A 25,950-nucleotide genomic window follows, 5' to 3' on the forward strand; every position below is an offset into this window, starting at 1 on the left:
TTTTGGCTCAATCCATGTGTTGTTATGTGAATTTTGGCTCAATCCGTGTGGCATTATGTGAATTTTGGCTCAATCCTTGTGGCATTATTTGAATTTTGTCTCAATCCGTGTGGTATTGTGTGAATTTTGGCTCAATCCGTGTGGCATTATGTGAATTTTGGCTCAATCCGTGTGGTATTGTGTGAATTTTGGCTCAATCCGTGTGGCATAATGTGAATTTTGGCTCAATCCGTGTGGCATTATGTGCATTTTGGCTCAATCCGTATGGGGTTATGATAATTTTGGCTCAATCCATATGGCATTTTATGAATTTTGGCTCGATCCGTGTGGCATTATGTGAATTTTGGCTCATTCCATGTGGCATCATGTGTAATGGGCAAGTATAATGGGGTCTAGTATTTTGTTGCATAATGTGTAGAAGTTGTATATGTATATATGGTACATTACACTCAAGGACAAGCCCCCTGTTGAGTGACCACACCCCCTTTTCCGCAGCGCGCCTTTGGCGCGTGCACAACTACATCCTTCACTTTTGTCGCCATGGTGGGCCTGCGTACTTTAAATGCCAGGGCCTATTTTTAATCCCATTCCCACCCTCTCTCTGCCGCTCTCTTAGCATGTACACTGGCACCACTAACACCACCCCTCCCCCACCCAAACCCTCTTTTATCATGGTGCCCCCCCTGTAATTTTATCCTGGATCTGTCCATACATATATATATATATATATATATATATATATATATATATATATATATATATATATATATATATATATATATATATATATAATGTCCGTGTGTCTAGGAAACAATGCTATCTTTTGGCAGTGAGTGAAACTATATCTTTCCTCACACATGCACAAACACAGAGTCAAGAGTTTGTGCATGTTTGTACAAGGTAGCAGTCTAACTTTCGAAGCATTAGCTGTGTGTGTGTGTATTTATGTATGTATATGTGTGTGTGTATATGTGTGTGTGTGTGTGTATATATATGTGTATATATATATAATTTATTATTATATTAATCAGTGAAAGTTTCCTTATAAAGTTGTGTCTTCAGAATAATAGTTGATATATGCATACAAAGAGCATCACACTTTTTGGCCAAGGGGCTTTGTTAATCAATAACTGTGTGATTGTGTGATTGACTTTGTCCAAGATTTCTTACATGAATTGACTTTCTGGAGGTCACTTCAAGTTAAGTAAAAGCACTTCCTCATTTGGAGCTCAACTATTTTTTGTATTTGAATTGGCAAGTTGATCTTTATGCATCGTTAGTATTTTGGGCCTGATTCAAAGTTGATCGCTGTTGTGTGAATTAGCAATTCTGGTTTATCATTGAAGACTGTATGTATGTATGTGTATATATTATATCTTGTAGTGCACATACATGAAATACTGTATAATAGCAACAAAAAGAGCATGAATATCTAATTGTAATCCGCTCGCAATTTGACAGACAGGAGGTCGGCATTTTAAGGGAGGGTGTGTGACGTGGGAGCATAGAAATTTGAAGGGGATTTAGTGTTCATCCTCATCCTAGGGGGTACTGTTGTGCACGCCATAAATGGGGGCATGGCCATTCAAAACATGCAAAAGGGGGCATATCCTTAAGATGACACTGACGGTGAGGCAGAGTGCTGTGGTGAGACATACAGAGGTTATTAGACACACAAGGTGTGATGGGAATGAAAACTATCACTGCAATCTGGTGTTAATAACAAGATGTTTCTTTCTACACTCAGCTGAGTAGAAGGGATTAGTATGAAATCCCGGTGGTCAAAATCCCGACGCCGAAATCCCGAACAAGGGGGGGGGGGGCGTGGATCGCCCCTCCTTGCGGGCTCACTGCGCTTGCCACGCTCGGCACACTAATTTATTCTCCCTCTATGGGTGTCGTGGACACCCATAGAGGGACAAAGTGCCGGGATTTCGGCGTCCGGGATTCCGACCGCCGGGATACTAACTGCATCCCGAGTAGAAGGCTGCCGCTGTAAGATGACTTCAGTCTGGTCACTGATAGAAACATAGAAACATAGAATTTGACGGCAGATAAGAACCACTTGGCCCATCTAGTCTGCCCCTTTTTTTAAACATGTTACCTCAAACCATATTTGATCCCTATTTTTTTGTAAGGATATCAATATGCTTATCCCAAGCATGTTTAAATTGTACTACTGTATTTGCGTCTACCACCTCTGTTGGGAGGCTATTCCACTTATCTACTACTCTTTCTGTGAAAAAATTCTTCCTCACATTTCCCCTGAATCTTCCTCCCTCTAGTTTCAGTGCATGTCCTTGTGTTCTGTTGCTCCTCTTCCTGTGAAGAATGTCTCCCACCTGTACCTTGTTAAAGCCCTTGATATATTTGAAAGTTTCTATCATGTCCCCCCTTTCCCTTCTCTGCTCTAAAGTATACATATTAAGATCTTTTAGTCTTTCCTGGTACGTTTTGTGATGTAGGCCATGCACCATTTTAGTTGCTCTTCTTTGTACAGTCTCTAATGTATTTATATCCTTCTGGAGATATGGCCTCCAGAACTGAACACAATACTCTAGGTGAGGTCGTACCAATGACCTATACAGTGGCATTATTACTTCTTTCTTTCTACTGCTGATACCTCTCCCTATGCAACCAAGCATCTGACTTGCCTTCTTCATTGCTTTGTTACATTGCCTACCTGCTTTTAAGTCCCCTGAAATAGTGACACCTAGATCCCTCTCTTCCTCAGTAGTTTCCATTATAGTGCCATTTATACTATATTGAGTCTTTGGATTTCTGAGACCCAAGTGCATGATTTTGCATTTTTTGGCATTAAACTGTAGTTGCCATTCTCTTGACCATTTCTCTAATCTGCCTAGATTCTCAATCATTTGTTTTACCCCTCCTGGTGTGTCTACCCTGTTGCATACCTTTGTGTCATCTGCAAAAAGGCACATTTTACCCTCAATTCCATTTGCAATATCACCAATAAAGATATTAAAAAGCACCGGTCCAAGTACAGATCCCTGGGGTACTCCACTTGTAACCTTTCCCTCCTTTGACTGTACTCCGTTTACTACAACTCTCTGTTTTCTGTCCTGCAACCACGCTCTTATCCATTCAACTATCTTAGAATCCAATCCCAAGCTTTCAAGTTTATTTAACAGTCTGCGATGTGTCAAAAGCCTTACTAAAGTCTAGATAAGCTACATCTACAGCCCCACCTTGATCTATTACTTTAGTCACCCAGTCAAAAAAGTCAATAAGACTTGTTTGACATGATCTTCCCCCAGTAAATCCATGCTGTTTTGGATCCTGTAAATTGCTGGTTTTGAGATATTCTACAACTCTTTGTTTTAAGAGTGTTTCCATCAATTTCCCTACTACTGATTTAAGGCTCACTGGTCGATAGTTGCTTACCTCTTCGTTGCTTCCACTTTTGTGCAGTGGGACTACATTCGCTGTTTTCCAGTCCTCTGGGATTACTCCAGTAGCTAGTGACTGGTTGAATAATTCTGTTATTGGTTTTACCAGCTCCCCTTTAAGCTCTTTTAGTATCCTTGGATGTATCCCATCTGGCCCCATTGATTTATCCACTTTCAGTTTTGAGAGTTCTGTGAGGACTTTCTCCTCTGTAAATGTACTTGTCTCTCCCTCAGTTTTCTGACTATACTTGCAACTTAACTGTGGCCCCTTCCCCTCTCTTTCAGCAGTGAATACTGAGCAGAAATAATTATTAATATTATCTGCTATTACATTGTCCCCCTCAAGAAAACTTCCACTCTCTGTCTTCAGTCTAATTATTCCACTTTTTGTTTTTCTCCTTTCACTTATATACCTAAAAAAAGTTTCCCCCCCTTTACCCACTGACTGGGCCATTTTCTCTTCAGCCTGTGCTTTTGCACATCTGATTACCTTCTTAGCCTCCTTCTGTCTAACAAGATACACCTCTTTGTCCTCATTCTTCTGCGTCTGCTTAAATTTCTTAAAGGCCAACTTTTTTGCTTTCACAATACTTGCTACTTCTTTGCAAACCACAATGGCTTTCTTTTTCTTGTGTTTTTCCTAACTCTTTTGACACAAAGGGCCTTATTTTGGTTCATTCTTTCTGACAAAATCCTTCTTAGATGGACAAAACCATGTGCACTGCAGGGGGGGGGCAGATGTAACATGTGCAGAGAGAATTAGATTTGGGTGAGTAATTTTGTTTCTGTGCAGGGAAAATACTGACTGCTTTATTTTTACACTGCAATATAGATCTCACTTTGAAGTAAAACCCCACCCAAATCTAATTCTCTCTGCACATGTTACATCTGCCCCACCTGCAGTGCACATGGTTTTGCCCATCTAAGAAGGATTTTGTCAGAAAGAATGAACCAAAATAAGGCCCAAAGTTCTGTTGCTTTTAGAATTGCACTTTTTAATTTTTCCCACTTATCCTGCACTCCTTCCAAGTTCTTCCACTCTGCCAAAGAATCCCTTACAGAGTTTCCCATCTCTACAAAAATCAGCCTTCCTAAAATCTAACACCTTTGTTTTTGTGTGCGATGAGTCAGTCTCTGTCTTTATTTTGAACCATACTGCTTGATGGTCACTGGATCCCAGATTTTCACCCACATTTATGTCAGATATTCTGTCACCATTTGTAAGTATTAAGTCTAATATTGCGTCCTTACGAGTGGGCTCCCTCACCAATTGCTGGAGGGATGCTCCTTGCAAGGAAAGATCATGGAGTGCACCTTGTGTGCATGAAGTGACATAAGTTTTATGGCCCATGCATAAAATGTATTCCAGAAGCTCTCGGCAACAAGTGATGGGGGGTTTGTTGTTTTTCTGAAGGTCGGATTGGTTGTTACATAGCAGGCTGTTATTGGCTAGGAATTGTTATGGGTGTGTTTATGGTTAGGATTATGGGAGATTCTAGAATATTCTGTCTCTTTGATTTCAAACGTTGCCCGCCCGCCCTAAGGGGTAGGTATTAATTTAGTTTCAGTTGTATTTGTCGTTTTTTATGGAGAGGCCGGTCTCAGAACGGTGGCTAGGTTAATTTGTGTATTAACACCTTTTGAGATTCATTTCCCTTGAGGGGCAACTCCTTTGGAGAAAGTGACTTTAGCATGGCAACAGTTTTTCCTTCAGGGGCATCACCGATCCAGGTGGGCCCTTTATGTCGCTTTAGTTGAGTTGTGACCTGATGGGGAATATTTAGATCGTTCAGGCAGGTGGCCTGAACTTTATTTTAAAATTTTATTTTAAGGACAGGGATGTGGCAGGAGGCCAGTTCTTGTTCTTTTGGGCAGTCGGCCCAAGAAATCTTTATTTAAAGCTGTTCTGACCTCGCCACCATAGATAGTTAAATTTAAATATTATAATTAGATCAAATAGGCCGCCCTCTTTCAGAAAAATAAAAAGACGACCCCATTCACCACATTTCAGTTGTCCGAGTCGTTATTTTAGATAAGATGATTTGAATGGTGCATGAATGCAGTGGGTCATGAAAGACTTATTCAGCATGTCCCTACTTCTGGTGGAACTTGCAACAGGCAGCTCCCAGTTTACATCAGGTAGATTAAAGTCTCCCATGATTATCACCTCTCCTTTTAATGCCATTTTATTGATGTCCTGCAATAGGCTCTTGTCTGATCCTTCTAGAGTTGTTGGACAGCCAGTGGAGTGGAGAGGGATCTGGAGGAGGGAAGCAGGAAGCATGTTGCAGCAAATGTGTGTGCTATGTGATAGACAGATGGAGACATAAGCTATAGGGCCTCCTCTGAATAGTGTTTGTAACTCTATCAGTCACATAGTACACACTGACACCAAGGCAGACACGGACAACAGACAACACTGACACAGACAGATGCTGACACACAGACGCTGACACATAGACAACACTGACACACAGGTGATACTGATGCACAGACGCTGAAGTGTAGCCATGCTGACATATAGAAAACACTGACACACTGGTATTCACTGACACTGCTCGAGAATCCTCGAGAAAGGGCCTTAGAGCTTAAAACACTATGGTCATGACCCGTGCATGATGTGGACATTTCCATATACCAAGCCTGTGAGTGTCAATTAATTAGGGAGCAGTCTGGAACTCCTTGTTTACCTTTTCCATCCCTCTTGACACTCACCACCAAATGAGGATACGCTTTGTGTCCTAATATACAGCCTTCAATTTGTTTTCTACTTATTCTATATTTATCCTATACCTACTTTGTTTTTATGATCATTATTCCAATGTTTTTTCCAGTAAATATTAAAGAAACGCACAGCGCAATATACTCAATAGCAACAGTTGAATTGCCGCATGCAATATACCAACATGATCATAATACTGAACATGTTAAAATGGAGATATCATTGTAATGTTGACATGGACACCGTATTAGTGTACCACGTTCCCTTGCACGGCTCCATGCACTCGCCATGCTTTGGACGTGGTGCCACACTATTATATTATCCCTCCATGCCCACTGGAAGTGTAAAGCATGTACAAGTTGTTCTTTTTTTTTTTTTTTAAATCATGAAAAACTGTATTCATTATTATTTTTGTTAATATTTTGGGTGTGGACATTGTGGTTCCTCTGTGTTTTGGCTGTCTGTATTTCGATTGTTGGTGTCCAGTACCTGTCGGTATTTTGACTGCTGGCATTTGGTTGTGGGGATCATATCAATCGGTATTTCATCCGTAGGCAACTTTGTGGAGTCCAAGGGAGGAATATGGACATTAATGAGTGGGGGATTAACAGACCAGAGCAAGAACTGAAAGAGAACTGTCTTTATACAGGCACCTCCATGTTAACCAGGGTGACTGCATTGGACCTGCTGGACTGCTTTATTTTTATGTACCAACTGTAATTATTGTTATTGCTCACAATTCCATTTGTGTGCTGCTGGCAATGCTGCTGCTGAGCTGGCTGGGGGTTCTCCCTCTTCTTTGCAGCTTGAGGTCACATTGCGGGTGACTCCTTCCATTATATGCATCATCAATTTCATCATCCAATGCAGAGTCTGAGGCAAGCTCTCAGACCAGTCACCACCAATCATGGGTGCATCACATTTAGGTTGTTATACATCCCACCATCCCATACATATTGCAGTAATGTGGACTACTTTGGGAAGTTTTTCATCATATTCCATTGGAAGAAAGAGAAATCTGGATTTTTACTTACATTAAATCTTTCTCTAAACCTATGGAGGATGCTCCACACAAACTTGCTGTTTTTGGGTAACATTTAATTTCTATCATTCTTATTTTTCTCTGCTCTCTATTGTATTATTCATTCTGTCTATGGTGACTATGTTCTATTAAAACTGAGGGGTATATGTATGAAGCACATGATGTGGAGAAGTGTGCCATGGCAACCAATCACCTTCTATGTACAGTTTTATAGAAAGCACTGGATAAATGTCACTTCAAAGCTAATTGGTTACCATGGTACGCTTCTCCACCCTTATCACATACATCTACCCCAGTATAGCTGTTGCAGCCACCTGGGTTTATAGAGAGGAAGGATTATGTTCAAGTACCTATCAAATAAAACTACCCACTTACCCACCCTGAGGTTTCCAGTATGCCTCTTGTCTTCCAATGGTCCCACCCTCTTGCGGCCATGTAGCAGTGCTTCTGCGCCCCCCAGCAAGCCACGCTGATGTTTGCGCATGCACACAAAAGTAATTTTTTACACATGTGCAAGTCATTTCAATATTTTTTCTATCAAATTCTTTTGAGGCAATGGTTAGTGACCATTGCATCGAAAGATTTGATGTCGGATGCCCAGCCATCGTTTGATGGTGGGCTTTCCATGTCCATCCCTAGTTTGATGCCCCGGGCAAGATTTTGGCTGGTTTACCATAGCACCGCTGCTAGTTCCACCTCTGATCCATACTCCAAACCCCCGATACCTGTAATGTGGTGTGCGGGGGGTCTGCATCCCCTCCCTGCCCCCTACTGCTCCCCTCACTCCGGGGACAGCTAAGCAGGCTGTCCCCGCCGCCTCCTCCTGCAGCCGGAAGGATGTCCGGCTGCGTCACTAGGGGGAGGAAGGTGTTACCTTCCGGAGTACAGGAGGACCTGGACCAGGTAAACCAGAGGGAGGGGGAGAGGGGGGTCGGCGGGTTTGCGGTGGAGGCGTTGGGCGGCGAAAAGAAGCCCATAGGGTTCTATAGGGTATCGCCACCCAAAGGTGGCGATACCCTACAATGCGGTGACGTGGTGGCAGGGTTTTAATACATAGGAAAATGCGGTAAAAAAGAGAGGATAAGTGAAAGACAGAATAACAGAGAGTGGGAGAGAGTGTAAAAACAAATAGAAAGAGGGGTGTGTGTGGGAGAGGGAAGCAAGAGGTGGGAAAGAAAGATGAGAAGGGGAGAGATAAAAAAAGACAGAGGGGAGAGGGATAGAGAGAGAAAGGTGGAAGAGCGAAAGGGTTGAGACTGAGGAGAGAGAACAAGAGTAAGGTTAGGAGCGAGGCATGTGTGAGAGGGCGTGTGTGTGTGTGGTGGGGTTTGCAAGAGAGTTGGGACAGACATTACAGTGTTCTTAATAATCCACCCCCTCCTCTAGTACAACAAGTAGAACCCTGCCCTTTGCTCCTTTCTTCCTACCGCCAGTACAGGACAGGCATAATTGGGCTCCCTGTGTTCCCCTGACTCCCCCTTTCCCCTCTCCTTTAGTGCAGATGGCTCTGTGTACCTGGGGATGGTCACTAGTCACATTGAGCCAAGGCAATAGCATCAGAAAGAATGAGGAAAATATGTGATGGGAGGGGCCCACCTCCTGCTTTGTTACAGCCAGCTGTAGCATACTGTAATGAGTCCGATTGACATATTATCAGTAAGTACTGCTGATGATGCTGTCTGGGGGCCCCTTTTGTTGAACTCCTGAGCTGGCCATAGGCATGGAATATATTCCCCTAGCATTTGCCTGTGCCTAGGGCCGCCGCTGAGTATCAATAGTGTATAATAGGAATACAATTTAGTATTGGCTAGTTCTTGTGCTACATCTAAATGAAGCCAAAACCTTAAGACTAAGCTTAGTAGAACCAGATGGAAGCCGCATTCCAAATGTCAGGCTCTGTGAACTTAGTAACATATTTTTCGGTAACTCCAATTATAAAAACTGTTTAGTCAGCAATGAATAGCTTACAGTATTATACCATCAGCACATTTCTTTTATTGTTCTTAGCACATATGTATGAGTATAGAGTTTTATATGCGCTGGGATGAATACCAGCTGAGAGGAGCAGACCTGCCTCACTTCTGTGCTTGGAGAGAGGACTGAATCACTCAGAACCAGTGCATGATTCCTAAGGGAAGTGTGTATGTGATTGTAAAAGAAGCAATCATCATGTAAGATAATAGTAGACTGCCTTAAGCAATTTATAGCATCAGAGGGTGAAGCCGTATAAAATTAGTATTATTATAAATATTACATTTCTTTTCGCATTAATTGTCAGACCGTGCATGCACCATGATCGCACTGCACATGTGTAAAGTCTCCATTGTGAGTCCGTCACAGTAAGGATGTCAGGTAATGACCGTATAAGGGGAGGTAATCGGGAGTGGTAGAAAAAAGAAACCACAGGCGTGTCATGGCTATTTTTGGGGCGTGTATATGCTATCTTCTGCGATCATGTACTGTATGTACAAGCGTGGTGCCTGCGCTGCTACTGCCAGTTTGTCTACATAGGCATAGATCTAGTCGAGCTTTCGATGTTCCTCACTTTTTGCATTAAGGCCCCGAATGTGTAATTGCAAATGAGTTGTGATGTCATTCGGTGGGCGTCTTATTTCATTTCACAATTGCAATCACATTATTGTATGTCTTGGCATCAGGCCCATAGTCCTTGGAGCTGATGCACAATAGAGGCAAACCTGTTTGGGAAATGTATCTGAAGTGTTTTTGTATATTGCATGCTCTAGATCCAACCATATGCAACTACAGGCAATGCGGTGTTGCCCGCAAACCATATGCATTTTCAATTGTGTATTTAACGCTATAACTAGGCTCTAACTGGGCATTCTCATATAGGCTATGTTTTAGAGAGTGCATGTAGACTAAATTGCCGAACTTGTATAAGCTAGTTCAAGTGTACACTGTTGGCTGATGATAATGATTGTTGTTAAACAAAGGGTACAGATAATGGCAGCCCGACATCAGAGATGCATACAATTCTAGATGCAGCAGTGTAACCCCCTGAGGCAATGGAGACACCTGTCCTGCCACTGAGCGCCAAGTCTGATGCATTTTGGAGGCTAATGCATCTTACTCTGCATCAGCCTCTTAATGTATGGTAGATATGTGTGTTTATACCGCATTACCATTTTTCTTTAAATAATAATTACCAGTGGTAGCTACAGCCCCTGGGTTGACAAGGGGCTGTAGCTAGGCAGAGGCAGAGCCGAATTTCCCATTAGGCACGTGAGGCACGTGCCTAGGGGCGGCACATGTTTGGGGGTGGCACTTGGATGCCTGTGATGGTACTGTCAGCCCAAAGTGTACCAATAACTGCAAAATATCCACTGTACTGTACCGTATTCCATCTTAAATAGAGTGTAAATGATAGGACATGCAGATACTGCCCCTGTAAACTGTCCTACTTAGTAATATGTATACATAATAAAAGAACGTCACAGTTAGTGGCTTTTTTTAATAAATCCATTATATTGGCTATTATCAAATGAGGGCTTATAAGTAATCAATAAAAATAATATAATTAGACAGGGGGTAGCATTATTGTTGTGCCTAGGGGCGCCGTCATCCCTAAATCCGCCCCTGGGCAGAGGGCATACTTTTTCTTTATTTATGTTCATCTTTTCATGAGCCCCTAACTTTAAAAAGTAGGCCCAGGTAAATACAAGTAAATGCACCCCTTTTTACTTTATTACTAATAATCTGTGACCCGTTTAGTCTAATAAATGTAATTTGTGCCCCTTTTATTCTAATAGTAATATGTCTTTCCTTTAGTAGAATAATAATTGGTACTCGTTACTTAGAAGGGCGCCCACGATTTTGATCGTGGGCATCGTTAGTAAAAAATCTCGGGCATTGAATGCACTAAAAAATCGGGTGCGATCAACCGACGAGATGCCCGAGATTTCCCATAGGGAACAATGTTAGGTACTTGTGTATTTTGGCGGCGCCCCCGATGTCCGTCGTACGACGGACAGATCGCATCGCATGCCATGCACCCGATGGCATACGATGCGATGCAACGCGATTTTGACCCCTTATACGACCAAAAATCGTATAAGCACCCTAAAGGGTGCTTTTGAGCACCCAAATGGGTGCTTACAATGTTAAATGCACCCCCACGCCACCCCCCCACTATAATCGTGAACCCGAAGCGTGGCGAGCGCAGCGAGCCCGCGAGGGGCGGCGGTACGCGTCCTACGACCTTTTCATACCCCCACTATCCACGTCGGTGTGGAGTTGAGAATAGAATAGTGTGGCGAGCGCAGCGAGCCACCGAGCCCGAAGCGTGGCGAGCGCACGCGGATACCTTCACAGGTAAACGCGTCCCTTCGCGGGCTTCACAGGTATCCGTGTCCCCTCGCGGGGCTCGCCACGCTTCGGGCTCGGTGGCTCGCTGCGCTCGCCACACTATTCTATTCTCAACTCCACGCCGACGTGGATAGTGGGGGTATGAAAAGGTCGTAGGACGCGTACCGCCGCCCCTCCGCGTCCCCTCGCGGGCTTCACAGCTGTCCGCGTACCCTCGCCACGCTTCGGGCTCGGTGGCTCGCTGCGCTCGCCACACTTTCTATTCTCAACTCCACGCCAACGTGGATAGTGGGGGTATGAAAAGGTCGTAGGACGCGTACCGCCGCCCCTCGCGGGCTCGCTGCGCTCGCCATGCTTCGGGTTGACGTTGATCGTGGGGTGGCGTTAACAATTCGGGTGGCCATTATTCACTTCAGGGTGCCTATTTGGCCTCTGTGGCCCATTTAACATTGTTTCCTATGGAAAAATTGGGTCAATTGAGGCATTGAACAGGAAAATCGGGTCAATTGAGACATTTAACATTGTTCCCTATGGGAAATCTCGGGCATCTCGTCTGTCGCATCGCACCTGATTTTTTAGTGCATTCAATGCCCGAGATGCCCGAGATTTTTTACTAACGATGCCCACGATCAAAATCGTGGGCGCCCTTCTAAGTAAAGAGTACCATAGTCTGTTCCAGTTCATTAAGATAACAATGTTTTTTTACCCATTTATTTAGATAAATATACTGTAGTTTGTTCCCATTTAGTAGTGTAACAATAAATAGCATGTTCCCATTTAATAAGATTAACACTAGTCTACTTTTGTTCAATAAGATAACAATAGTCTGTTCCTGTTCAATAATACCCCTTCACATTCACAAGCTGAGTCACAAGCCGGGTTCAAAATCCCAGGTGCAAGCTGGCTTGAACGCACTTTCACACTAGCCACCCGACCCAGCATAACGCCGGATGGGTGACGTCACCTGGAGATGGGGCCAGGGCGGGCCTGGGAGATGTCAACATCTCCTTTACAGTGCAGTGTACGAGACCCTGGTCGTGTGAACCTGGGATATCCGTTCACACTGCACCTGGACCCGTGAGTGTTCCGGGTCCAACCCTGGTCAAGACTTGGGTTGAAATCCCATAATGCTGGACTCAGCATAATCTACCAGAACCCTTTCACACTGACCATTTTCCCGGGTTGATGCGCGTTCTTGTGCAATAACCCGGGAAATATTTATCCATGTGAAAGGGTTATAAGAGAACAATATAGGTTTCTTATTAAATGAAAACAGAGTAGTCAACTAAAACGGCAATTAGGGCATGGTATCATTTACAATTTCTCCAAAATAAGACCCCTATTACAATCTAACTAATACTCCTCACGTCACCCTCGTCTCCTCTCTCTCTCCTTCCCTCTCTTACTTTTACTCTCCTTTAACTCTCCTTTTCCGTCTCCTGCTGGATGGCTGGATCAGTCCATGGATGGGTTGATGCCTTGGTTCTAGGAACGGGCGAATGTTATATTTTGTTTTGTTTTATTTTAATGTCTGTTTTACCCCTTTGTTCCATGGTATTGCTATGGTGTGATGCCTCTTATAGGATTGATCTGTGACATCCTCCTTTTTTTTCCTTTTTTTTGTGCGGCTGTCATCATCAGTCCTACAATAATATATTTAATATTACCATTTAGAAATTGAGGCCACCATGTTATGTCCCTAATCTTTTTGATTGAAGTTTATTGATATTTGTTTGGAAAATTTTGGAAATTGTGGATTGCTCCTCATCTACTACTGTCCCATATCTTCTTTATTGTGATTGGTGAGGATCAATAAAAAAAAAATATATATATATATATATATATATATATATATATATATATATTTATATATATATATATATATATTTATATATATATATATATATATATATATATATATATATATATATATATATATAAAGAAACCTATAGTCTTTTCACATTAAATAAGATAACAGTAGTCTGTTTTTATTCAATAAGATAATAATAGTCTGTGCCCATTCAATAAGATAACAATAGTCTGTTTTTATACAATAAGGTTTTTCCCTATTTAGTAAGATAACTATACTGTAGTGTATTCCCATTTAGTAGGGTAACTATTGTCTTTTCCCATTTAGTGAGATTACAATAGTCTATTTTCATTCAGTTAGATAACTAGTCTTTTCCCATGCAATAAGACAACAATAGTCATACTTGCCTACTTTTGAAAACTAATTTCAGGGAGATTTTAGCTGCTAATGGAATGCACCACACCATTGAGAGGCCGTGCCATGCTCCGCCCAGGGGTGTGTCTAACTCCACCTATGGGCATATTGATAAGCCACAAAGTGGTTGTCACTCTGGAACATTCTGTGCCCGATTCAGATGTGGATGTTGCTGCCTGTAGCATTGCATTATACGTTTTAAAGAGAACTTTTCTTCCTCTCTTACACCCTACCATATTACAGCCAGTACATCAGTCATGTCCAAACTATGGACCTCCAGCAGTTGTGAAACTACACATCCCAGCATGCCTTGCTATAGTTGGAGGGCCACAGTTTGGACATGCCTGCAGTACATGCACCATTACACCCCCACCATATTACAGCAAGCACATGCACCACTATATTTCATTACACACACCCATATATTACAGCAAGTACATGCACCATTATATTACATTATACACATCCCCCATATTACAGCAACTACATGCACCATTATATTACCTTATGCACATCACCCATATTGCAGCCTAACACACACACCACTCTATTACACACACACATTATACAGAGCCCCCTCTCCCCAGTACACAAAGCACTCACCTGGCTGTGTTCTCTATCTTGGGACTCAGTGCAGGGACCCGGAAGTGTGGTTGGGGAGGCAGCTCACGGCAGGCATAGGAACAGGAAGAGCACGGCAGCTCAGCCACCGCTAACCGCAACCCTGTGGTGGCCAGCTGCGATGTATTCTCTCTAGGCCTCACTCACCACCATTTCCGGACATGCGCGTGCACATGGAGGGGTCCCACAAACCGGGAGGACAGAGGGGGTTTGCGGTGCAGCGGAAGGCTCATGTAAATATCGGGAGCCTCTTGCTGAATGCAGGAGGGTAGGGAAGCCTGACAATAGTCTGTTTTCATTCAATAAGATAACAATGTTTTTTTTTCCCATTTAGTAAGATAACTATACTGTAGTTTGTTCCAATTTAGTAACAATAGTCTGTTTTTATTCCATAAAATGATAATAACAAGGAAAAGAGTGAAATAGAAATAGTTTACAAATAACTGCAGCTTAAAAGGTAGAATTTAAAAAATGGGTTCCTTATTCCCCTCACCGAAATTGCAAACACAATAAAATAATTCTACTTAACTAGCACAGGTGAAGAAATGTAGATCTCATAAAGTGGATCTTGTAGGCAATAAACATTAGGGAGAAAAAACAATAGAATATAGTGAAGCACAGTTTAATATCAATTAAAAACACAATCACTGTATTAAAAATGGGATGCAGGGACAAGGTGGATAAGCAGCAATTCTAGCACAGTGTGATCTGTATATCAGCACTGATATGCAAACCAGACCTGTGCTAGAAACACCACAGCAGACAGCGACACCACAGGCAGGGAAGAGGAACTGCATGGGTTTTCAAATACACCTGGTGCTAGAATGAACACTATATATTGCAATGCTTAGAATTCAGAAGCTACCTCCTTCATTACTGCCCACAGCCAGCCCTCGTACTATAATGAACCACCTTTGCAGGCCCCGATGCAATACACAGTCTGCTTTTGCAGGTATTCCACCTATGCCAGGGCCATAACTGCAGGGTAGCTAGATTGGAAAATATCCAGGGTCCCGCAGGGTGTAGGGGGCCCACCACAAAATCAGTCACTATATACTGTAGACCAGTGTTTCCCAAACTCTATGCCTAGGGTGCTACAAAGTTCTTGCAGGGGTGCCTCGGATTGGTAGCCCACAACAAAATAATATTGTTTCTGTTTAAAGTGATAGACAAAACCAGAGCTGTTGGCTGACCTGTATAAAACATGGGCAATCAGAAGTGTAACCCTGTCCACCACCAAATACTGTAACTGACCTTAAGGGTGGTATAGCTCACAAACAATGTCTAGGTCATTATGCACAGGGTCAACATTGACAAAAGGGTACTTGTTTCCTAGCACGGCACCAGCGATTTTTATCTTAAGCATCGGGACCAAAAAAATCGCGTCGATCGCATCAAATGCAACCAAATCGCATGCGACGCGATCAACGCGATTTTTACATTGGAATCAATGTAAAATGGTCCCTGAAACCATTTTACCATTGGGCCCAATGTAAAAAGCCCCCAAAACCCCAATTTTAATTGCGTACCCCCCCCTCATTGGTGAAATGGACCCCATTGTTAACGCCACCCCACAATGATTGTCAACCCGAAGCGTGGCGAGCGCAGCCAGCCCGCGAGGGGCTGCGGTATGCGTCCTCCGACCTTTTCATACCCCCACTATCCACGTCGGCGTGGAGTTGATTTTATATAGTGTGGTGAGCGCAGCGAGCCACCGAGCCCGAAGCGTGGCGAGCGGACGCGCATTACTTCACAGGTATTATGCATCCCCTCGCGGGGTGCGCTGCGCTCGTCACGCTTCGGGCTTGGTGGCTATCTGCGCTCGCCACACTATATAAAATCAACTCCACGCCGACGTGGATAGTGGGGGTATGAAAATGTCGGAGGACGCGTACCGCCGCCCCTCGCGGGCTCGCCACGCTTCGGCTTGGCATCAATAGTGGGGTGGCGTTAACAATGAAGGGACATACAATAAAAAATGGGGTCTGGTGGCCATTTACCTTTGTACCCTATGTAAAATCACGTTGATCGCATCGCATGCTATTATAATGGCATGCGATGGACGCGATCAACGCGATTTTAACATTGAGAGGTAATTTAACATTGATTTCTATGTAAAATCGGGTTGATCGCGTCGGTCGCATCGCATTCCATTATAATGGCATGCGATGGACGCGATCAACGCGATTTGCCGGCAATAAAGGCTGGTAATTGACAGAGAATCGCGTCCATCGCGTTGATCGCATACCTTAACTTAAGGTATGCAATTAACCCCGACAGGCGCCGTGCTAGGAAACAAGTTTCGACATAAGTTTTTCACAAGCAAGAAGGTCGACATGTGAAAAGGTGAACATGAGATCAGAATCCACGTGGATGGTGTGAAGTATAAAGAAGACCAAAAAAAAAAAAGTCCTTAAAAAGCCCATGTCAACATTTTGCTTGTATCAATCTTTTGTCAATAGCAGCCTTGAACATGGTGATCTTTTGATGTTGACCTATTGAATGTCGATAAACATTGAAAATAAAATACTCCCCAAAGGATGACCACTTTTGGCCTAGTGATTCAAGAAAGTTTGGGAACTACCGCTGTAGACTATATATGTGATTTGCTAAATCATTTCTGTGTACATGGCAGTGGTTTAACAATAGCCCCACAGACCCCTTGGTGGTGGGAAGGCACTGAGAAAGAGTTGGTGCCTGGGGTCTGTGAGGGCAATCACCTCTGCCAGGACCTACAGATCTACTTGTCTGCGGGACCAAAGCTCCTCCTACTGCTAATGAAAAATGGTCCTCACAAAATGTCTTCCCCATTACAGCAGACAGTCTTTGAGGATGCTAGAGGAGGCGGCGGTGACACAGTAAGGGTGCCATACCTGTGTAACCGTATCAGCTCTGCTTACAGGCTAGATGGTAAGGCGGCATGGGAAAAACCGCGTTACCGCTTTATAAGTGTATCTGCTCTGTCTCCTCTTACATAACTGCTAGTTGTTATTGGTGGAGCTTGCAATGCAACTTGCCGGTTTCAACATTATATCATTGTACCTTGTGTTGGTGCCACTGCCATCATGAACATTGGAATAACACTTCATTTTTACATATCTGTTTACATTATTTCATTGTCTTGGTACAATGGGCATGCACAGGGGTCTCAGTTGGTGAAGAAATTATTTGCAAATTCGTTTGTTAACAAAACTTTGTACCATTCCACTTTTTAAGGCTTTCTGTTCACAAGTTATTGTTGCGTTTGGTACACACGACAATATGTGGTCCTATCTCGCTGATTGGACAGACATATGTGGCAGGAGCATGCATCATCTGCAACATCCTCCATCTACCGTACCTGCAGGGCTGATAAAAGACTTTGCTGGCGTGGGCCATGCTGCTTAATGGGGCATGCCCCCTCCTCTATTGCTGTCATCATTGTCAAGTGGTGTGTATGCACCTGCCAATGCTGACTCCACCACCAAGTGTAGTGTGTACCCAGCTTTAGTCACAAACTATAATAAAAGTGTATTTTGTTTTAGAAATGTCCTGCACTGCTCATTTATTTTAATTGTATGCAATAAGTTGAAAATGTATATCTTAACACTTTTCCTTTAAGATAGATACTGTTATAGAAACAACATATTGTGTCCTCTGGTGTCCTCTGGTCCAGTCTTGTACTGGCTGGGAGTTCTGTCGGAATGAATGAGCTGCACAATGAATTGCTGTCACTGTACTGTGGAAATTAATGTCATAAGTAAGATATGAGCAAAGTCTTCTGTTTTGAGAGTTACGTTTTATAGCAGGCAGCCTGACTCCACAATCAGGTCCTGAAATCCATATGATCATGCTTGTTTTTAGGTCTTGTTTTATTTTATTTAGTCCCAAGTACAGTGTGCAAAAAGAAAAAACAATTCTGTAATTATTTGTATTTAAATGTTGTGAGTAAAACCACTGGTTAAAGAAATAGAAAACTTTCTGTCTGTGTTAAATCCCTGTGTTCAGGGATGCCAATCCCGGCAATGTTAGGGCACAATCCTGGGAACCCGCCAATCCTAAACTCGGTATAGGCCACCCTACTTGTGTGTAACTGCTTAGAATCAATTTTATAAGGGTGATATGATGTGGGATTTATTTGCGGCCTAATGTCTGCCATTTCTCCTTCCAGCTGAGTCCACTTTCACTCTCCCAGAATGCTTTGTTGCCTTCTTCAGTCAAGTCCTACCACAGGCAAACCTTACAAGGGCTGGACATCAGCAACAGGACTTACGAAACATTTGTTATGCCCTCAAAAGCACCACCTATACACCAGCGAGCACTGAGTGAAGAGATGCCGCCTCCCCTTCCCGCCAAAACACATGGTCGCAGTGAGTAAAGATTAATATCACTCCTGTAATTGAATATTTGTTTCCTGCAACAAGTAGACCTACTGAAATTGAATCTTATTTTGAATTATTACTTATACCCCTTTTACACCACAGCTATAACACGGTATATTAACATGTTTAAAATGTTTTGAAACGGTTATAGCTGCAGTGTGAACGCTCCAGATGGAATTTACCGGTTCTAGAAAACCGGTATTTCAAAACTGTTAAAAAGAAGGATCCTACACGGTTCTGAGACATTTATTATGCAGTGTGAATGGCTCAGAACCCCCCCAAAGAAGTTGCGAGGTGATGGACTCCAGGCACCACCGGCTGAGCTGACCAGTGACCCAGGCAGCAGTGAGCACTGAGCTGGTCCCGCTCCGTGCATATGAGTGGGGACCCAGCGCAGTGCATATTTAATGAGCGGGTCCCCGACCCATGCATATGTAATGAGCGGGACCCGCTCATTACATATGCATGGGGCGGGGACCCGCGCATAACATATGCACTGCACTGCCATTTTATCCCATGTGAGCAACAACCATGATAGTATTTCATTCACACTTTATTTTTATTTTTTTTGGAATGGCGCTTGGCCAGATGCACTATGCTTCAAAAGTGATAAAATGGAGAGTGATAAACAACCTGGCAATCAGCTCCTACTTGCCATGTCACAGACTGTGTTTGAAAAATGTCAGGCAGGAACTGATTGGCTGTTTTTTTTTATCACTGTCCATTTTATCACTTTTGAAGCCTAGTGCATCTGGCCCTTGATCATCCTTAGACTTGGATACTATAAAATGGCACATACTGTTAATGATCGGTTTCAGAAACAACAGAAATGCTACTTGGGTTGCCGAGATTTGTGATACATTGGGCATAATATACCTTGAGCATATTCTACCTTTCCTCACAAGTATTACGTTTCTTCTTTCATCCCTTTCAGGAGGTCATGATTTTTCTTCCCACCATCCCACCTCTCCTGACCGTCCGCTAAGTACATCGTCGTGCTCTCCTACTGGACATGAATGGGAAGAAGTCTGTGAAGCAGGACTACAGCGTCGAGCATCTGAGCCGCCTCGCTATACAGCTGAGCATTCTTCCAGCCATAGGTAAGCCTGAAATAGTTATGGATCCTGATGTGATTATTGTACAATTTGAGAGTATTTACCTGCTTCTCATTCAGCAGCATTGATGGAGTGAGGTCCTATAGGCGGGTGAGACATTTGAAAAATGTGGAAAATTCAGCACCAGGAAGACCTCTGTTGCTATGGGCAAACTCTGCTCCCAGTACCTTGGAGAATGTCTCAGGTGTGTAGAGTGAAGTGGAGGAGGTGTAATCCCTTATTAGGAAAATCACAGAAAACACATCCAATTTCCGGACCAGCTTATGGGCTGCAGTAAGGAGGTCATGGAGTGATTTACAGTGGAAAGGAGACGTGATGAGGGAGAATATATTAAACTTACAGCATCTTTCTTGGCTCGAGTACTGATACATTTTATTTTTTTCTCTCCCAATTATAGGTGGAATTTCTAGAGGTAGACTTCATCATGAGGATAATCAGCAACACTCTCCTTCCCCTTAGTAATATCCTACCAACAATCTATCTTCCAGAACAGAGTAAACATGGTTATGCTTTATCTATCTTTCACATACTGCTCAGCCATTGGACAAGGAAGGATCAGTACGAGGATATTTTCAAACTGTTGGCACTAGAACTGGTCACAAATACAGGATTTTTCTAAGCATTTCTGAGCTGAAAATAAAGCAGGCTGAAATGCAGCTCAGTGAACTGCTGAAATGATAATGGATTTCCTCCACTGCCATGCATTCCGCTCTTGTTTGACATGTATTTGGAAGCCGTGATGGACAAGTGCATGAAGAGCCCACCTGGGCAATACAGTGGTAGGGGGTGTGGTCAGTCTCCAGAAGGGCTGTAGCAAGCCACCATATTGGTTTGCATAATCTTTACAGGGGTTTTCTGGAGTTTTTTTTTTTCCAAATGCTTTTTTTTAGAGCAATTGTCAACAGCCCATGACTGATGGATAATTGGCATGTAACAAGCTATAGTCTGCCCCAAGCAAACTGCCTTTTATGAAATACAGTACTTCATACATGCATGCCCAATGATCTGGTGTGAAGGTTGAGCACTCAGGTCCACGGACACACACACAGCTGACTTTATACTGCATTTATTGGCCACTGGGAAAGGAGGGTTTCTGAGCAACTGGAAACCATTTGCCTATGCATTGAAGAGTACATTTACTGGGTCCCTAGATAAGCATGACAATGGGCCAGATTAATAACAGCAATGCACTCTAAACAAACAACACAGTCCTGTGCCGTATAAAGTAACATATGTATAATGTATAGTTGAAATGCACGGTCTGGAACCTGATTTATGGAGGAGGAGGTGGGGCCCACCAGGGGTTTCCCTGTTGGGCTAGTCCAACTCTGCGCAGAAGACAGCACAAGTCCTTAATGTGCTTGAAACTGAAGACTGTAATTAAATGAAAATGGATTGATCTGTGATGTACTTGGTTTTAGTCTGGTACCCAGTTTTCGACTGCCCATTCAATTTGCCAGATGTACAGTACAGTACAGAACAGTACAGTTCTCCCCACAAGCGAGCTGAAAGAAAGAATCAAGGAAGTTCTCACCAATACTGTTAATACTATACATTAGTTATGCATTCAAAATATGATCTTGGTGTGCTACAATTAGGGTGGCCTATCCCGGGATCGGTGGGATCCCGGGATTTGGCCCCCAAAACGCCGGGATTTCAATCCCGGGATTGGAGCTTCCAATCCTGGGATTTCCGGATTAGACTGCACATGCGCGCAGTCTAATGCCGGGCAGCGTCTGAGCATCGCTCAGACGCTGCCCGACTTCTCCCGGCCCCACTGCGCAGCGTAACCTCTCAGCGTGACGAGATCAGAGGTCACGTTGCGCAGGCTGAGGTCGCGCCCGGAAGTGTGATGCCGCGCCCACCCGTCTGCCCAGCTAGCGCGCCTGCCCACCCAGCCAGCCCGCACCCAGCCAGCAGCATGGACGCCCCGTCCCCCCACCCAGCAACCCTGCTGCACCCTCAAATGTAAGTAAATGTGGGGCAGCCAGGGCCTCTTTTTATTAGGAAAGCCAATCCCGGGAATCACGGGATTGAGCATTTTTCAATCCCGGGATTGAAAAAATGCCCCGGGATTGGCTTCCCTAGCTACAATGTGCAATATTGGTATTTAGACTGCATTGGACACACTGCTTTCACCTGCCATGATGGAGAACCACAAAATGACTGTCTGGTTGGCAGAGGTAGAATATTTCTGCTGATTTTGTGTTTTTGTTGTTTTTTACTTTGTGAAAAAGAAATGTTTTTTCTTTATTAGCACAATGATATAGTGTGGCAATATGATGAGTAAAGTGTAAAGGAAAAAGCAACACATTACTGTATAATTGTGGGACTCTCTATGCATGCTTTCTAATTATCCTGTATTGTATGTAATGTGTTTCTCAGTCTATTTCCTAGCCTTAAATATTATGCAAGTGTAAAACTTGTGATGTTTCAGATGAAATTGTCAGGCATGTTCTGTTCACCCACACCCAGAAATCATTGCTTCATTACTGTACAAGACACTTTATTTGTGAAGACAGCTGACACCATTCTCGTCATTTATGTAGCTGTTAGGATTCCTGTAGTCTTATTTTAATACTAGTAAGCCCTCTCTAGTAGTAAGCTTTGAAAGCTAGTTGCCTCTGTGTGAGAGAGAGAAAGATGTAGGGTGACATTTAATGAGATCCGAAAATGTGACTTTTGCGATATTTCCGCCAAAAACGTCCCAAATCGCACTTTTTCCCGAATTTGCATATTTAATGAGATGCGCAAAATGGCAAAAAATTCGTTTTTTGTTGCGAAATCGCACTTTCTGAAAGTGCGATTTTTTATTCGCGCCGGAACTGGCATCCAGATGTTTTCCCATTAAAAAGTATACAATTCGCAAATTTAGGGCCGGATGTTGTAACATCCGCAGCCCTGTATCGCCGGGCATCACATTTTTAATAATGGCATATGTTCTATTGGGGGGGGGTACTCCGTCCAAGGCTGACCAGCCACGGTGCTCATGTTTCGGCCGGGGGGACCTTATATAAAAAGTGTCCCCCGGCTGTGGCATGACACCGTAGGCTGTTGGAGCCCGGTGCTGGTTTTAAAATCCAGAGTTTTTGTTCCCAGTTTTTGGAACCAGGACCGGTCCAAGAGTCCGGGGCTGGTTTCAGAAATACGGGGGACCCCTATGCTTTTTGTCCCCCGTATGAGTCCGGGGCTGGTTATGTTCAGGCGGGGGGACCCCACGCCATTTTTTTTTTTATAACCACAAAATCGCACATTTTCATGCCTAAAATTTTGCACATTTTCATGCCTAAAATTCACACATTATCGCACTTTTCATTCCGGAATACGCACCTCATTAAATCTGCGAATTCGCTGCAAAAATGCGATATTAAAAAAGTGCGATTTGGAAAGTGCGATGAAATCGCATCCTGTTAAATCTCAGCCGTAGTTTCACTCACTGCCAACAGAGGGCAGTGTTTCAGAGACACTGGACATATATACATATACATACACACAGTCTTGGGGGGGGGGGGGGGGGGGGGAGCACTCACAGGACGGATAAAGACATGAGAAAAAATACGATGCACTCAGCGGTCACTTTCAGCAACGTTTCATGCTTTATTGCACGTCTTCAAGCTCACAGACTAACATCCAAACACTTACCTAAATAGCACCCCCCATCACCGTGCTGCGGGTCACCGGCTGCCGTCCTCCATCCGGTCACATGATGACGTCACTGTGTTGCGACACGCACCGACTTCGGAAACGGTTGCCTAGCAACCCCTATCAACAAAAGTGAATACATTTGTTAAAAGAAACCAGAATAATCAGAAGAAAAATGCTTATTTTTTAGACATATCATAATATATACGCTGGATGTCTAGATGTCTGGATGAAGTACTACTTAAATATGAATTCAATTAAATGTTTAAGAAACACTCTGGTTTTCAACAAAATCATGTAGTCAATAAGACACAGTGCAATGGAACTTATTTTCAGAGAAAGCAGGTAAAGCTACAATGCTCATTGAGGCCCGATGGGTGCACCGTGTTAAGCCGGTGTATCCACCTGGTCTCCTGTTGCGATCGCATCATTTTAGCCCCGCCCCCTCTCCGCAGACCCGCAATTTCAGGTAATTAAACCAGCGGGCAAGAGGGTGCGGGGGCTATCTCTAGAAAGCGGGAAACTTTCCCACCTTCCCGGAGGACCGGGAGAAGGACCCAATTTCTGGGAGGGTAGGCAAGCCTGCCCCAGAGCCTTAATCCAGTTCAGCTACCAGATGTAGCCACTTACATGAATGTTAGCTAGGCCTAAAGCTGCCCATACACGCTGCTAAGCGTGCTGAGCCGATGTGTGTTTTGAGGTGCGCGCTCTTGCTTGCACATACTTTTTGTACTTAGGTTTCATCAAATTGCATTACATTGCATGCACAACGCATGCAAATGCAATGCAATGTGATCCCTGCTATTGCAGCCCACAACGCACGCCCGCATCGGGACATGTATGGGCTGCTTTAGAATATTACTTGTGCATTATCCTCTGCTTTTCATTTCTGCCAGGCAGGTCCAGGCAATGCGGAATGTATGGTAGCAGGCCATGTTTCTACACGTTTTTTACAATGTGATAAATGAGCAAACACATGGCCTATACAGACTAGCAACAAACATTTGCAGAAGGCCAAGAAAGCTTGAAATGCCACATAACTGGCAGACCTATAGGGACAATACTACCAACACTTAATATAAACGCAATATAAACATTGGGATGTGTACAGCAGCCTAAAAAACAGTGCTATGGATCACACAGTATATATTATTATCTATGTAAAATTACATTTAGGTGCAATATCAAGAGTTATTTGAAGACATATTCTGTACAGGTTTGTTTGTAATAAAAAATAGAACTTTTTGCTATTGTGGACAGGAGTGTAACTAGAACTTTGTGGGCCCCGTAGCAGAATTTTGAAAGGGGCCCCCCACACATAAAATTGTCACTAGAGGGAGAAAAACATCATGTACTAACATATGTGGCTAACATCATGGTCCGGTGGCGGAGGCCTCCTGTGATACCTGTGATGGGGTGTGCGGGGGTCTCTGTCACCTCCTTGGCTATGCGGCTTTCCTGGCGTCTTCTCCCTCTTGCATCCGGAAGGACATTCCCGGCTGGCTGTGACAATGCTGCTGGGGGAGGCTTCTATAGGGTATCGCCATCCAAAGGATAAAGATAAAATAGATGGGGTAAGAGAAAAAGATGAAAGACGGGAGAGAGAACCAGATAAAAAAAGATGGGGAAAAGATAAAAGAAATGCAGCAAGAAAAAGAGATGGGGGGAGGAGAAAAAGATGAAAGAAACATGGTGGAGAGCAGGAGTTTAAAAAGTGATTTTTCCCATCTAATCCCCCTCCTCCACCCCCAGTACAAGCAGCCTGGGTACATCTGGCAGTGCATGTTCCAGTCTCCAACACACCAGCAGTCACTGCTGGGTCTCCTACTCACCTGCGGAGGTCGGTTCCAGTCTCAAGGGTAGCAGCGGCCCCAGGCTCTCCAGGGTAACAGCAACTCCAGGCTCTCCAGAGCAGCCACAGTGCTGGGCTATCCACGGTAACGGCGGAGCGGGGGTCTCCAGGGCAGAGGCAGCGTTGGGTAATTTATCATGTGCTGGGTCTCCTGGGTGGTGCTGAGTCCTATATGCGCTTGGTCTCCTGCTCCAACTGCCACTGCAAGGGGACAAAATACACCGGCGCAACCAATGCTGACCTATTTAAAAAAAAAAAAACCAAACTGGAAAACAAAATCAAGAGGGTTCAGGGAATAACAGGCTGGTCCTTTCCAAGCCCCACGGGCCCCATAGCAGTTGCTTCCCCAGCACCCTGTGTAGTTACACGACTGAATGCAGATGATGGCTGCAGCTCAGAGAGAAATATTGCACAGCACTTTCTGCGGTACTTATGTACTAACTGGGCTGCCGATTTTGAACCATATCGCATGCGATGCTATGCGATGGACCCGTTTTTCCATAGGATTCAATGTTAAAATGGACTGAGTCCATTTTAACATGGAATTCAATGGGGAAAGGGGTCCTTTTCATACCCCTACTATACAAGTGGGCATGGAGTTGGATAAAAACCTGTGGTGAGCGTAGCGATCCAC

General features: G+C 43.8%; 1 protein-coding gene across 2 annotated transcripts in view; it reads left to right on the forward strand.

Moving 5' to 3' along the window:
- Positions 1-22,648, forward strand: part of LOC146060305 (arf-GAP with SH3 domain, ANK repeat and PH domain-containing protein 3-like) — a 60,242-nt gene extending 37,594 nt beyond the window's left edge. The window contains exons 22-25 of one of the 2 annotated variants that reach the window (XM_083173350.1): positions 18,497-18,695; positions 19,642-19,807; positions 19,882-20,006; positions 20,220-22,648. In XM_083173350.1, coding sequence (XP_083029476.1) covers positions 18,497-18,695; positions 19,642-19,807; positions 19,882-20,006; positions 20,220-20,281 — 552 coding nt within the window. In that variant the 3' untranslated portion in view covers positions 20,282-22,648. The remainder of the gene's footprint in view (positions 1-18,496; positions 18,696-19,641; positions 19,808-19,881; positions 20,007-20,219) is intronic. The other variant, XM_083173351.1, reaches the window with a different exon arrangement.
- Positions 22,649-25,950: the final 3,302 nt, after the last annotated feature.

This window comes from Crinia signifera, chromosome 2, assembly GCF_055691185.1.
Source record: "Crinia signifera chromosome 2, ASM5569118v1, whole genome shotgun sequence".
NCBI lineage: Eukaryota > Metazoa > Chordata > Amphibia > Anura > Myobatrachidae > Crinia > Crinia signifera.